Below are 12787 nucleotides of genomic sequence, written 5' to 3' on the forward strand. Positions count from 1 at the left end.
CCGGCCCGGCCCATACAAGGCAGAAGAATGCGGCGGGACCGGGGCCGCGGGGCCGGGGTGACGGGACGGCCTTATATAGACGAAAGGAGCGGCCCACGCGTGTCCCTCGTCCCTCGTCCCTCGGGGGGATGCTCAGCGCCGGGGGCTGCAAACCCCTGAGCAAACCTGCGCATCSCCGCTGGGTGACACAGGGATGCCACGTCCTGAGAGCCGTGGGCACCCGCGGGTGGCACTGCCAGGCGCCCACGGGCGGTGGTTCACCCTGGGCAGCCTGGAGCAGCTCTGGCTGCGGTGGAGCAGGACCCTGCTGGCGGGCGTGGGGCTGCTAGAGGACCAGCGGCCCCTGGGGCTCCTGGAGACACGGGGGGATGTCAACAGGATGCACCATGGGTGGCCAAAAGCCTCTGTGAGTGGTTCCTGGGGCCACTGAGGGAACGGTGGCCAGAAGGACCTGGTCAAGCAACCCCTCAGAGGGCCTCTAAAAAGTGGCCTGGAGCTGAGAACAGCCAGAAAATTGCCCCACTCCCAAGCAGGAGTCCAGASCCTGGAGGAACAGGGGTGGGGAGTTCCCACCCTTCACCCAAGACAGGACACACGGTGGTCCTGGGACACCTCTCCAGAGCAGCAATGCTCGTATTTCCTTCCCACCAGCAACCCTGGGCCTCRTCACAGTCCTCCTCTAAGAGGAGAYCCTGGCCCTGTGGGATCTCCCCTGGGAGCTGACCCCACGTTGACATCATCCCAGAGGAGATTTATCTTTGTTTTGTGGGGTCAAATGACACTGGGATAGAATTTAGCGTGCAGAGGAGCAGGAGAGTGGGAGAGGGAGACACGACGAGCCCTTTTGAGAGGGATTATTCTTSTGGAGATGCAGCCCTGAGTGGGCAGCTGGACCAGGACTGCCCTGCTTAAGCATTCCCAGCAGCCCCATCGCTGCCCATGGAGCCATGGGAGCTGGACGGTGAGGAGCACACCCTGAGCAGAGGTGCCGAGGGGAYGGCGTGGAGCACATGGGCTGCACTTGCAGAAACACAGATAAAGAACGGAAATGAGCAGCAACACAAATTAATCCTCAGCTKCCGTTCTTCTGCAGAGTATCACTGAAAACAACAGCGAAAAAGCCAAAAAAATCCTGTTTCAACCCTGAGATAAAAGCAGCGGCCATGCCCTCTGGCAGCCTGGCCAGACCCTGCCCTCATTATGGAGTTTGTTCCCAGTGGCTCAGAGGACCTGTGACCTCTGCCAAGAGCCCGACTTGGGGACATCCCACCCATGGGCTGCTTGGATGACACCTGCCAGGGCATTGCCTCCTCTGGGGTGCCACAGAGGCTCCTGACCCTTCCCTGGAGCCAGGTATCCTGCCCACAGCCCCTCCAAAGCACACGCTGTGGGATCAGGAGCCAGCAAAACACAGTAATGGGGCTGGAAATGCTGATGAGTGCTGTGCTGGGGCAGAGGCAAGCCAGGGAGAGCAAAGAACTTTGCCATGCCTGTGAGCTGGACAGGGGRTGCCCAGAACCTTATTTTTAATAAAACATAAGGAAAGAGTAGAAAAGGCAAAAAAAAAAGAACCAGGACTCAGCCAGACCAAGCTGCCACCCCGTGGCTGGTCCCAGAGTTTTCTAGGATCAAGGATCCCAGCCTCAGCAGGGTCCAGGTGCTCCCAGGAGCCGGCAGTAGCAGGACCCATCTCCAGTCCCTCCGGGGTGGCTGCTGTCCCTCAGTGAGCTCGGGTTCCTCACCACTGRGCAAGTGTCCAGCCAGGCCCCTGCGAGGGGAGCAGGTGAAGAGGGGCTGTAGGGATGTGGCAGCTCCTCGCAGGCTTTGCAGCCCCACAGCTGGGGGTCAAGGGACCTCATGCTGTCCCTTGAGCCCTCACCAGCCCCTCCTGCCTTCCCCTCTCTGTGTCCAGTGCTGCCCATGTCATTTTTCCCCATTTCCATGTGGCTGCCAACACACACAYCCTACCAGTGCCCTCCTGACCCTTTGGCACCTCTCCTGCCTTCCTCTGGCTCTTTCAAGTTCAAATTTAATTTGCTTTTCTCTCTGGACAGTGGATCAGGCAGTAGAAATGCAGTAAAACAAGCMATTTTTATTAAGAGTGTGAATTTTAGGTCAATTGCCTGTTGCAGGTGTCTTCCAACACCATGCCAGCATTCCCACCCCTGTGAAGTGGGCACAGTGACACCATTTCCACTCTCCCCAAGCACCTGAGGAGTATCCTGGGAACAAGGCTGGAGCCAGGACACGTCAAGCCTGGACCTGCCATGGTGTGAGGGTCAGAGGCAGAGGACCTGCTGTAGACACAGCGATGAACCCTCACATGTGGGTCCCTCGGCTCGGACCAGGCTCTGCCTGGTGGCAAATGCCCACAGGGCTGGATGTCACCAGGGGCCTTATGGCCTTGCAGGAGCAGGGCAAGACACTTTTTAAGTCCGTAAGTATCTTGCATAATSTGTATTTAAATTACATGGCCCTGGCTGGAAGTGATCAGAGCCCTGCCTGTTCCCAGGTCTGTGCTGCTCCCACCCAGCCCACGCAGGGTCAGCCTGCACCCACAGGCCCCAGCTCCTGCTGGCAGCAAAGCAGCAGCTGCTGAAGCATTCCGAGCTGCAATCAGGCTCTGGAGATGCTCAGCATGTCAGAGTTCCAGGTCTGTGAGACAAAAAGAAATGCGGGAGCCCGGGGCTGGGGTTTGTTAACGGGAAAAAGGAAGCTTGTGGCWTGGCAGTGCCAGTGGGGATGTGCACAGCAGGTGAGGGAGGAACGGTCCCACACAGGGCACCCGGGCAGGACTCAGCCTTCCTGGCACTGKAGAGGATCCCCATAGGATCCAGGGCTTCCAAGCAGTGCCTGGAGTGGCCCCAGCACCACCGAGCTCAGCTGCCCAAGGAATATTAGCACTAAGGCTCCTCTGTGCCTCCWTAATCACAGGCTGAGGAGGGGAGCAGACAGTGAGACCCAATCCAACACCCTGCCCATACTATGCACGAGTCATTCCCAATGTTTTTCCATGAGGAGTGCAACTGGTTTGAGTACCACTGCTCCTGGAAGGCAAGAATACAAAAAAGTCAGTCATCTTTAGGACTGCATATATGATGCTTTTACCCACAATCCCCACACGTTCAGCTGCTCTAAGGTCAGATGAACAACCGGGTAACAACCTACACAACTGCATGTATCCTAAGGACTCCCAGCCCCAGGAAGCACCTGTGGAGCCTCCCCAGCCTGGCTGTGAGCCAGGAGCCCCATGGGGCAGTCGTGTGTGCAGGCTCGGTGACACTGCAGGGCTGCCAAGGGCTCTCTCGCTCCCGCTCAGCAACWCGAGGGCGGCTCCCTGACCTGTTCTCTGAGGAGCGGCCCTCACCTCGCCTTCCCTCCGCATGGCCCCTCTCGCCCGCCGTAGGGCGGCGGCCCCGCCCGGTCACGTGTGCTGGTGGCGCGCGGCGATTGGCGGGGCGCGGGCGGGCCGGGGCCGGGGCCGGTTCCGGGCCGGGCGGGCGGATCCCGGCGGAGCGGGATGAGCGGCGGGCGGCGCCGGGACGAGCCGCCGCACCCGCAGCACCACGCGGTGGCCAACGGCGGCGCGGCCGGGCGCGGCTCCGTGTGGGGCAAAGCGCTGCGCAGCGACTCCGCCTGGCACGACAAGGTGGGACCGGGGCGGCGGGACTAGAGGGGGGCCCTGAGCTGCGGGCTCGAGGGGATCGGGACCCTCCCGGCGCGGCGGCTCCGTCCCGCGGGGGTGCCGGAGGAGCCGCCGTGTCTGAGCGCAGTTGAAGCCCCTGCGGAGAGCCGGCCGGGCTCAGCCGGTGCCGCGCCCGGGCCGTGCCGGGGCGGTGGCGGAGCTCGGCAGCGTCCCATGCCCTCCGCCCCCGTGAGCGGCGCGGGTGTCTGCGGGACAAATGCTCGTGCTGGAGTCCGGCCGCCGCACCCATAGTCGGAGCCGGTGTTTCCGTATCCGTCGTGCCCGGCACTCGGTCCGGCTGGTGCCCCCGCAGGTAGAGGTGCCGCAGCCCGCAGAACAGACAGCTCTTTGCTCTTTGGGCGTGGAGCCAAGGAAAACATTGTGTTAAGACACCTCAGCGACTTTTGGCCTGTGGTTTAAAACTCTTCTTGGATTAAATAAAAATTTCCCTTGTGTAGCTAAAGGAACATTCGAAACAGAATCCCCTTGGCGAAGTTTTGCTGTGCATGTCTCCATGTGCTGCAGTGCTCCTGCTCAGTGCTGCTCCGGGCTGCTGCCTCCCAGTAGCACCGCCACGAGGTGCCCGGAGCTCCCGCTGCATCCCGGGTCCTGCCGGGTCGCTGGCATGGCCGGGGCACACAGCATGTTCCAGGATCTCTGCTTCCTGCTTTTGGCTTTGCCTTTTGGCCTGGCGAAGGTGCACACTCTGTTTCCTTGGGGCACAGACAGGAATCCGTGTCACTTTTTCCTTACCTGTTGCTCCCAGGCCTGGTGGGGCTCGTGCATCCCCACACCCTCGCYTCTGGCAGATCGGGCTGGAAATTCAGAGTCAGCAAGGGAGCAGGGACAGCTGTGCCAATGTTTTAATGCAGAAAGCTGCACTGCCTGACAAGGGCAGTGACCAGGGGAAATGTCTGTATGTGACACGGAATCACGTCTTCCACACGGAGCTGAACAGCTGGCACATCCCAYAGTAACATCACAAGGGTTGTTTGGGGGGGATGCTGGGACACTCCCAGCCCTGGGCAGGCTGAGAAGAGAGATGTGAGCTGAAGTGAATCTTATTGAAGCGTGAGCCAGCACTGCTCGGCTGCAGTAGTTACAGGAGTGTGAGCCCTTGGACAGACAGGAATGAGCACACCCCTGCTGCTCAGGCAGCATAGGAGTGCTCGTGGCACCAGTGAGGTCCAGGTGTGCTTTGGAGGTGCCCTTGGAGCTTTGCGCTGCAGGAGGGCCTGGKGCACAGTGGGTGGAACAGTCTTAAAGCATAACGGTTGTTTAAATTTTTATTCCAGGGGATTATTATTGCACATTTAGTAAATAAGGGCCATCAGAGGACAAAGCTGCAAGTTTAATGTGGAAGCAGAGAATTCCAGGGTTTGTGATGCCCTAAGCTGCTTTATCTGTTCTCAGTGCAACATTTTGTACTCTTGAGTGGAGAACTAAGTGTTCAGTATGTTGAATTTTCACCTGTTAATTGTGTGATGCTCTTAGAAAAAGGAACATAATAAATGCCAACATTTTTCTTGTGTTTTATCTCCCCAGGACGAGTTTTTAGATGTGATCTACTGGTTCCGGCAGATCATTGCAGTTATTTTGGGAATCATCTGGGGAGTAGTTCCACTGAAGGGATTCGTGGGAATAGCAGTGTAAGGTTTTTTTCCTTTTTTGTCTCATGTACTTTTCCACATTTGGCCTGGCCGCCTGTGTGAGGCTGTGCTGTGAACAGTAGGCTGGCTTAAAGAAAGGATCTGCATGCTCTGTGTCTCACAGCCAGCATTGCATTCCAGGCTGTTGGTTGCCATGCAATTCACCCCAGTCATAAYATGACCATCAGTGTCTTTCTCCTCAGCCTCATTAATACTTTTTTAAATTATTATTTGCTTTGTCATTAAAGGGGGGCAAAGGCAGAAGAAGAGAACAAGAGTTTCAAATGACTGGGGATGTGTGTCCTACATGTGTGGGAGGGGCTGGGAGTCTGGTGCCTGGTGTGATCAGCCAGGAAGGAGTGTCAGTGTGCAAGTCCTGGTCTTTGAGCCAGGAGCCCTGCTCAGAGAGGAGCTGTCAGCAGACAAAAGGGGCAGCTGCTCTGTGAAAACGAAATGGTTTGTTCAGAACGTGAGAGGCTGCRGGTCCCAAGCTGGCAGTGACACCGTTAGAGTGGCACTCTCAGAGCTTCTGTGGCACTGTTCCCAACTTCTTGACGGGGCTCTTTCAGCTGTAGGGTGGGGAGGGCAGTGGCTGGAAGGGGGTGTGTGCATTGGATCCCCCAGGACATGGGAGCCAGGTCACCTCCCCAGAGGTGTCTGAAGGCTGCAGTGAATTGAAAATCTGTTTGGCCCTGACACAGGCCTGAAAGGGTACAAGGGACAGCAGAGGTGGGAACACAGGCCTGCTCTCTGGACACTGGTTCTGGGAAGATGCTGAGTCTGCTCTGGGGAATCTCTGCTTGCAAATGTCTCTGCCTAGCCAAGRTCTTGTGGTTGAGCTTCAGCCTCACAGCTTTTCTTAGGCAAAATTCAGTTGTCATCTTGTCCCTCCTCCCGAATGTTCTGGTTGTGGCAAGAAGGCGGAGAGGTGATGCACAGCAGGAGCTCAGTAACTACACCAAACAGATAAATCTGTGCCCAGGAATGGTTCATTGTTTTTTCTTAGCCACCATTAATTGACAAGGCACCCTCAGGCACCTAAGCCAATTCCTGTGCTAAGTGTAAACAGGAGGGATTTGGTGTWCAGTGCAAAACCAAAAGGTGCTGGAAGTGTGTGTGTGGTTTCTCTGCTGTGCAGTGACACAGCTGCTCTAGCTGTCTCCCACCTTGTGTGTGTGGTCATCCCAGCCTTCCTGGCAGGACAYGGACCTGTCCCTGCCCAGGCTGCCCAGCCCCAAGCTGGGGGGATGTAAAGCCAAACCTGTCTGAAGACAAACAGAAGGTCGTGTTTGTTCTCTCTACTGCAACACTGAGGTGCGGCACTGGGGCTGGACCCCAGGGCTGGAGCTCAGGGCACTGTGGAGTCTCCCTGGCTCTTAGTCTCTTCCTTTTTTGGTCCTGGGATGCTCATGGGGATCTAAGCCTGAGCATGGAGATGACAACACACAYGAGTTCTCTGTGGGAGCACAACTACTATGGATCTGCTATGCAGGACACTAAACCCTGCAGGTTTGCAGATCCAAGGATACTTCCAGCTTTTGACTTCTGCCTTTTGAGCCCTTCTAAAAGTAGGTTGTGCCATGTCAGGTGAACTTTATCCCAACCTGGCAAGCAGACCTGGCTCTTTCAAGGATGTGACTGAGCTGCCTGGGAAGCATTGCAGGAATGCTTCCTCTCTGCTGTGAATGAAGGATATTTCATTATACGGCATGTGGGATACCTACAGTCTGTACCACTGGAATGATGGTTCCTAAMCTCTTTCCTGCAGATTCTGCCTGATCAATGCTGGTGTTCTGTACCTGTACTTCAGCAGCTTCCAGCAGATAGATGAGGAGGAGTATGGTGGGACGTGGGAGCTAACGAAGGAGGGATTCATGACATCTTTTGCACTGTTTCTGGTAATGCCTCTTGCTTTCTTTAAGTTGATTTGTGAATTGTGTTTGTGCTCTTTCTGAAGATCTGGAAGGAGAGCAGGTGAGGTGGTTAGAGGAGAGAGATGTGTTAACATCAAATAAGTGATTGGGAAAAAAATCCCAAAATCTGATGGTTGCTGCCTATGAAATACAGTGCTGATGCCTGGCATTCCTCTGTAGGAAAGGATGCATCAACCACTCTCATCCTCTGTCCCAAATATCCTGGTGGAGTTCCATCTAGAACTAGTTACACCTGGACTGGTGTTTTGAATGTCTTTGTTTTTCCCTTAGACCCCTCCCCCAAGTCTCTGATCACAGCRCTTGATTTGCTGGTGCTTCTAAATCCCTGGAGGGACTATGGTGGGATTTCAGTGTGGAGAGGCTGGGCACCCCAGAGGGCAGACAAGTTGGATGCCAACCTTTGTGGCATGTGGTGATCCTRAGATCTCTCCAAGACCACCTCAAAGCTGGAATTCAGTCCTCAGTCCCCTATTGAAAACAAAGCCTGAGGCTCATTTGCTGGGTCTGACCCTTCTCCAGAGACATCCCAATAACCTTCCCTTCCTTTCWTCCCCACAGGTTGTTTGGATAATCTTCTATACTGCCATCCACTATGATTGATGCAGTCTGCAGCRTTTGCCTGTTAAATCAGTCGTCAATAAATAGAGAAGGTTTTAATAAATCCTAGTCTTTAGTGGACTGGTGGGAAGGTGGGGAAGTCAAACCAGCTCTCCCCTGTACCAGTGGTCTGGGTAGCCAGGAAGAGCCCCAACTCTTCTGCTGGAGAAGTCTGTCTCCGTTTTATATACCCATGAATTACTGGAACTATTAAAAAGCCATCGGAATTTTTGGAAGTGGTACAAGACTGTTCAAATTTGGAACTTTATGTAACTCTAGCCAGTAACTCAATCAAACTCCTGTGTGCTGAGGGTTGAATCTGTTAATTTAATGTATGTATGCCCTACTGTTTGAAATCTGTCATTAAACCCTGACTTGTCTTCCATGGTTGTCCTTTAGACAAACAGTGTTTCAAAAGCAGTTGTAGGTACGTAGGCAGAAGRCACAGCAGCACCCAAGACATGAGCTGGTGGCTGTCCTTAGCATGTTTTTGTAGTGACCAGATCTGATTTGATTAAACAGACTGTGKTGTCACCATTTCTAATATTTTTTTGTTTTACTTGCAAATCAGTTGTCGATCAGAATTTTTAAATGATTTTTGCTGAAGACAAATTTTTCAGTGATTTTGCTAGGAAGAATTGATCTATTTGGTGAACCAAGATGTATTCAGGAGGCTTAGAAGCTCCACTGCACTCTGCCTGCCTGACTACCAAGTTGCCATCACATACCTCAGAGCTTCGTAGTCTYGAAGGAGTCATTCTGGAGATACCCTGTAAGAAGTTAGTGTTTCAATTTGGTTTCAAGCTCTTGAATTCAACTGCTCCTTGTTCATAAATGCAGGAGACTAAAACACAATCGAGGCAGCTATTACCTTAAATGCAGAAGTACCAACTTGCAAATCGGGTGGAGTACACAGCCTCTGGTTTTGGAGGTGCTTGATCACTTCATAGCTCAGTCCCTCCCTAGTCGTGCCCCTTTTGTGCATCAGTGGGGAGTCTGCTTTAAGATKTTTTTTAAGAACATGTCTTTCAGAAATAGTTCCTGGGAAAGACGCACAGTCCTTGTTCTTGTCAGAGGACCTTGTAGTCTTGTTGCCATGTGGTCCTTGCTTCTCTAAACAGCTCAGGCACCCAAAACAAGTCCTGACCTAATGCTGCCTTATAGTGAGGGGTTGATAGTTTATGTGCTCTTGCTGCAAGCCTGCATTGCCTCCTTGCTGGTGGAAGTGCCACAGCCTGGCTCTCACTGGGAGTTCAAAGCCAGGGATCTCAATCTCCAAGTGCTGAGCCAGGGCCAGCCTCCATTCTTACCAGGGAAAATCTGTGTTCTTGATGGAAGAAACACCCTGGCTTTTTTAGGTCCTTGGGATGCCAAGGGAAGAGTGCAATAGCAGACAGCTTCTGCTGCTTGTGAGTGGCCAATTTAGATAAATGATCTCAAATAAAAGCTTCTTTATTTTCTCCTCCCTATCTCCAAACTTGTTCAAACTTGTAGTCTGCTACTTTCTTTTCCTCTCCTATCAGCTGAAATCATTAACTTACCATGAGAATTGCATAGCCTGCTAGTTCTAGGTCACCCTTCCCTGCTGGCATCTGTCTGCATCTTAGCTGCTCACAGCCATCAGTAAAACCATTGTATACTTGAAATGCTCCAATAAATGTTGCCTGAATAATCCACTGTGTAGCTTCTGTGTCCTCTGGTCTYTGATGTTTTTGTAAAGTGGTGGAAGTGTGGGATTCCTTTCAGAGTYGGATTTTTTGGTAATGTTTTTGGGATTCTCAGCTCTCTTGTGCTGCACTTTGGAGGCCAGAAGCATTTTCAGTGGTAGCTAGTGCTTAGATCCATGCTTCAGCTAAGCAAGCTAAGCCAAATGTTGCCTGTTTAAGCTGTTCWGCTCCTTTAGTGACTGCCCTGTGACACACCAGGCCACTGCTCATTCCAGAATGCTCAGGTGTGGTCTGGAGCAGGACTTGGAGCATTGCTGTACCATATGCAGAGAAAGTGGAGAGCTGCTTCCCTGCTCCTTTGCTTTTTTCCTTGCTTGCCTGTGCTCCCACCACCTCAGTTCCTTGGACAGTTCAGTGCAGTTCAGTGGCTGGAAGTTGAACCTAAGCCTAGGAGGATTCTCTGTTGAGGAGGATCTCAACAGAGATCTCTGCCCATGACCAGACATTGGCCTCTGGAACTCTTTAATCTCCTGGTAAAGAATTTACTGATTGCTGTTGCTCAGCGGCAGGCTTATTATCTCTTCAGGTTCCTGTTTTAAGGGGTGACTCAGRGGCTAGGAGTAGGTGTCCCCTGTGTTGGCCAGCAAGAGAACTAAAGCTTTGGCATCTGCCCATGAAGGAAGGAGTTAATTTTATGAAGCTCAAGGGGATGTGGCAGCCAGTAGAAGGGAGCTAAGCATCTTACAAATGATGAGAACTGTAAATACAGGGGGGAATTGCAGAGATTTGGGAGGTTGACACAGGAATGGTCAAGCAGAGAGCATGGTTGGTGCTGGGAGGGCAGGAGAGCAGCAGCTGACAGGAGCAGAGAATGCTGTGGTAGAGCAGGGCTTGGGCGGCACCCCTGCCCTCGTGGTTCTGTACTGGCACARCGAGCTTGCTCTGCCCTCTCCACTCCTTGGTGGGAGTGAGCCARTGGCTGGTGGGGCTCAGTGCTACCATGGAGCCTCAGCTCGAGGAGGGAAAGGTCCTTCTTGCACTGGAGAGCTGGGCTGTGGGAGCCCCAGCTGCTGGGATACAGTTGCAGCAGGAGCTGTATCCYTACGGAACTGACACAAGGGTGCAGAGAGGAGGCCACACAGTGGAGCTCCCTGCTAAGCTGCAGACCTGCAGAACATCACCTTGGCTTTCAGCAAAGAGCAGCCAGTCCCTGCTAGGAGGAAGACATTCCCCGGCCTAACCTTTGCTGAGAGGTGAGCAGCAAGTGTGTGGTGGGGAGGAACTGGGAAAGGAATTTCTGGTGCTCTTTGGGCTTCAGGTCCAACATGTGCTCAAACTAATGCAAGTTACTGTGGGTGTTAAAGGAGGAGCATGCCAAGGGGTCTTGGGGGGTGCCTGTGACCCTGGGCATCTCAAGTCCTGCCAACCTCAACTGTCAGAGCCCAGCCAGTCCCACCACTGGCACCAAGCAGTGCCTGTTGGGGTGGCATCACTCTCTGAGGAGCCTTTGTTCCCTCCATGGGGTGTCACCATCTCTGCAATTCCCCAGCTCCACTTCCAAGCTGGCAAAGGCTGTGCTCACAGCTGTTGGCTTTCAACTGCCCACAGRCTTATAAAGTGGGAGAAAAATAATATATTCAAATAAACTTATTTTACAAACCAATTAAACCTCAGCCAACTGTTGCATACAGATTCATGCTGTGAAATAGAATTGGAACTACCTGACTCTAAGAAATTCTCAAGATTTTAGAAGGGTAACCTGGAATGCACAATCCCTGCATGCTGAACTGAGGGCTCTCAGCTTCGAGGAGTTTCCTTCTAATCCCTGGGGAGAGTGCCCAGCGCTGATCCACAGCTCTGAGGAGACTCCACTGCCCACGCCCTCTGCACTCCCCCCGCCCCTACCCCGGCGTGGCTCCACCCGGAGCCCTGTCAGATCTGATCTGTGGTCAGATGGAGTCACATTAACTCTCACTGACCGGGGCCCTGACCTTCTGCCCTACCACAGCCACGGGGGCCAGTCAGGCTGGAGCCAGCCATGACATGACCGAGGTGGGTGGCAGTTCACCAGCTAGAGGTGCTGAGGTGGSTGCTCCTGCCACAGCCAATTGGTTTGGGTTTGTCATAAACACCAGAGAGGCAGAGGCTGGGTTGGTGTGTTGAACCTCTGTCAGGCAGTGGGTGGAGGAAGATGCAGTATGGACATAGCTCCCAGACTTGGAGGAGCTGCAGTGGTGGGGAAGAGACCCCTCCAGCTTCTGGGGATGGGGAGACTGGAGAGACACCTGAAAGTGGAGCAGGCTGGGACTGGTTTGCAAAAGCCGAACTATCCTGCTCCAATCCCTATTCTTGTTTGTTTATTTACTGTAAATGCCCTCAGGCTGCCCGAGTCACAACCAGAACTCTGCCAGTGCCACAGCAAAGGAAGATTCACAAGTCTCTGCATTGAGRAGCACTGAGCCAGTGGAGCTGCTCATGCAGGGGAGTAGCTGGCTTGTTGGAGGATGAGAAAGTAGGACACATACCTCTCAGGTGACCTCCACAGAGCCAAAGAGCCCAGCATTCCACATGCTCTGCCTCCCAAAACAACAGATGTCCAGGACACATTGGGGAAGTAGATGGCTTTTTTAGATCTGGCAGCCAACAGCCAAATGTGTGTGCCAAGTCAAGAGGCAGTGTTGTTACAGGGATAAGCAGTTTTCACAAACTCGGACCAGAGAACAAACAACCTCTTCCATCTTMCAGTTATTTTACTGCTGGGTTTTAKGTCAAYCTCCAAAAGAAGTGCAKGGAGAAAAATGAAATGTTTCAGCCAGTCTGATCTCAGAAACATCCATGTAAACCAGCCTGCTGCTGCACATATGTCCACAACTCTTTGCCAGCTGGGAGCTCTTGGTGACCACAGCTCAGGCCTGCCCCAGGCATGGCTGGTCCCGTGCCCCACTTTGGGCTCCCTGCAGCTCTGTGTGGGCTTGCTGTACTGCCCAGCAGCCTCAGCCCCTCCCGACACCTGTGCCTGTGCTGCTGAAGCCAGGAGCAGGTTGAGACACCAGTGCCAGGTGAGCCTGGCCAGCTGCACCGGCAAACACCACCCAAAGCCACTGTGCTGCGGAGGGGGCTGTGACCTCCAGCTCTCATCCCAGAGKGCCACATGCACAAGCAAGCCCACGACGGAAGGCTGTGGGAGAGCAGACATTCGGCGGCTCTGGGGCAATGTCACGGCATCTCCTGCTAGTGGTCCCACTGGGTGCTGGT

At 53.7% G+C, this 12787-nt stretch overlaps 1 protein-coding gene across 1 annotated transcript; it reads left to right on the forward strand.

Moving 5' to 3' along the window:
* Positions 1-3472: 3472 nt before the first annotated feature.
* On the forward strand, positions 3473-9560 carry RAB5IF (RAB5 interacting factor). Its single transcript, XM_057376673.1, has 4 exons — positions 3473-3649; positions 5231-5334; positions 7103-7232; positions 7827-9560. The coding sequence occupies exons 1-4, from the start codon at positions 3521-3523 to the stop codon at positions 7866-7868; spliced, it is 405 nt and encodes a 134-aa protein (XP_057232656.1). The 5' UTR covers positions 3473-3520; the 3' UTR covers positions 7869-9560.
* The last annotated feature ends 3227 nt before the right edge of the window (positions 9561-12787 follow it).

The sequence above is a fragment of the Malurus melanocephalus genome, unplaced genomic scaffold, assembly GCF_030028575.1.
Source record: "Malurus melanocephalus ecotype Western Australia unplaced genomic scaffold, MMel_1.1 scaffold_287, whole genome shotgun sequence".
NCBI lineage: Eukaryota > Metazoa > Chordata > Aves > Passeriformes > Maluridae > Malurus > Malurus melanocephalus.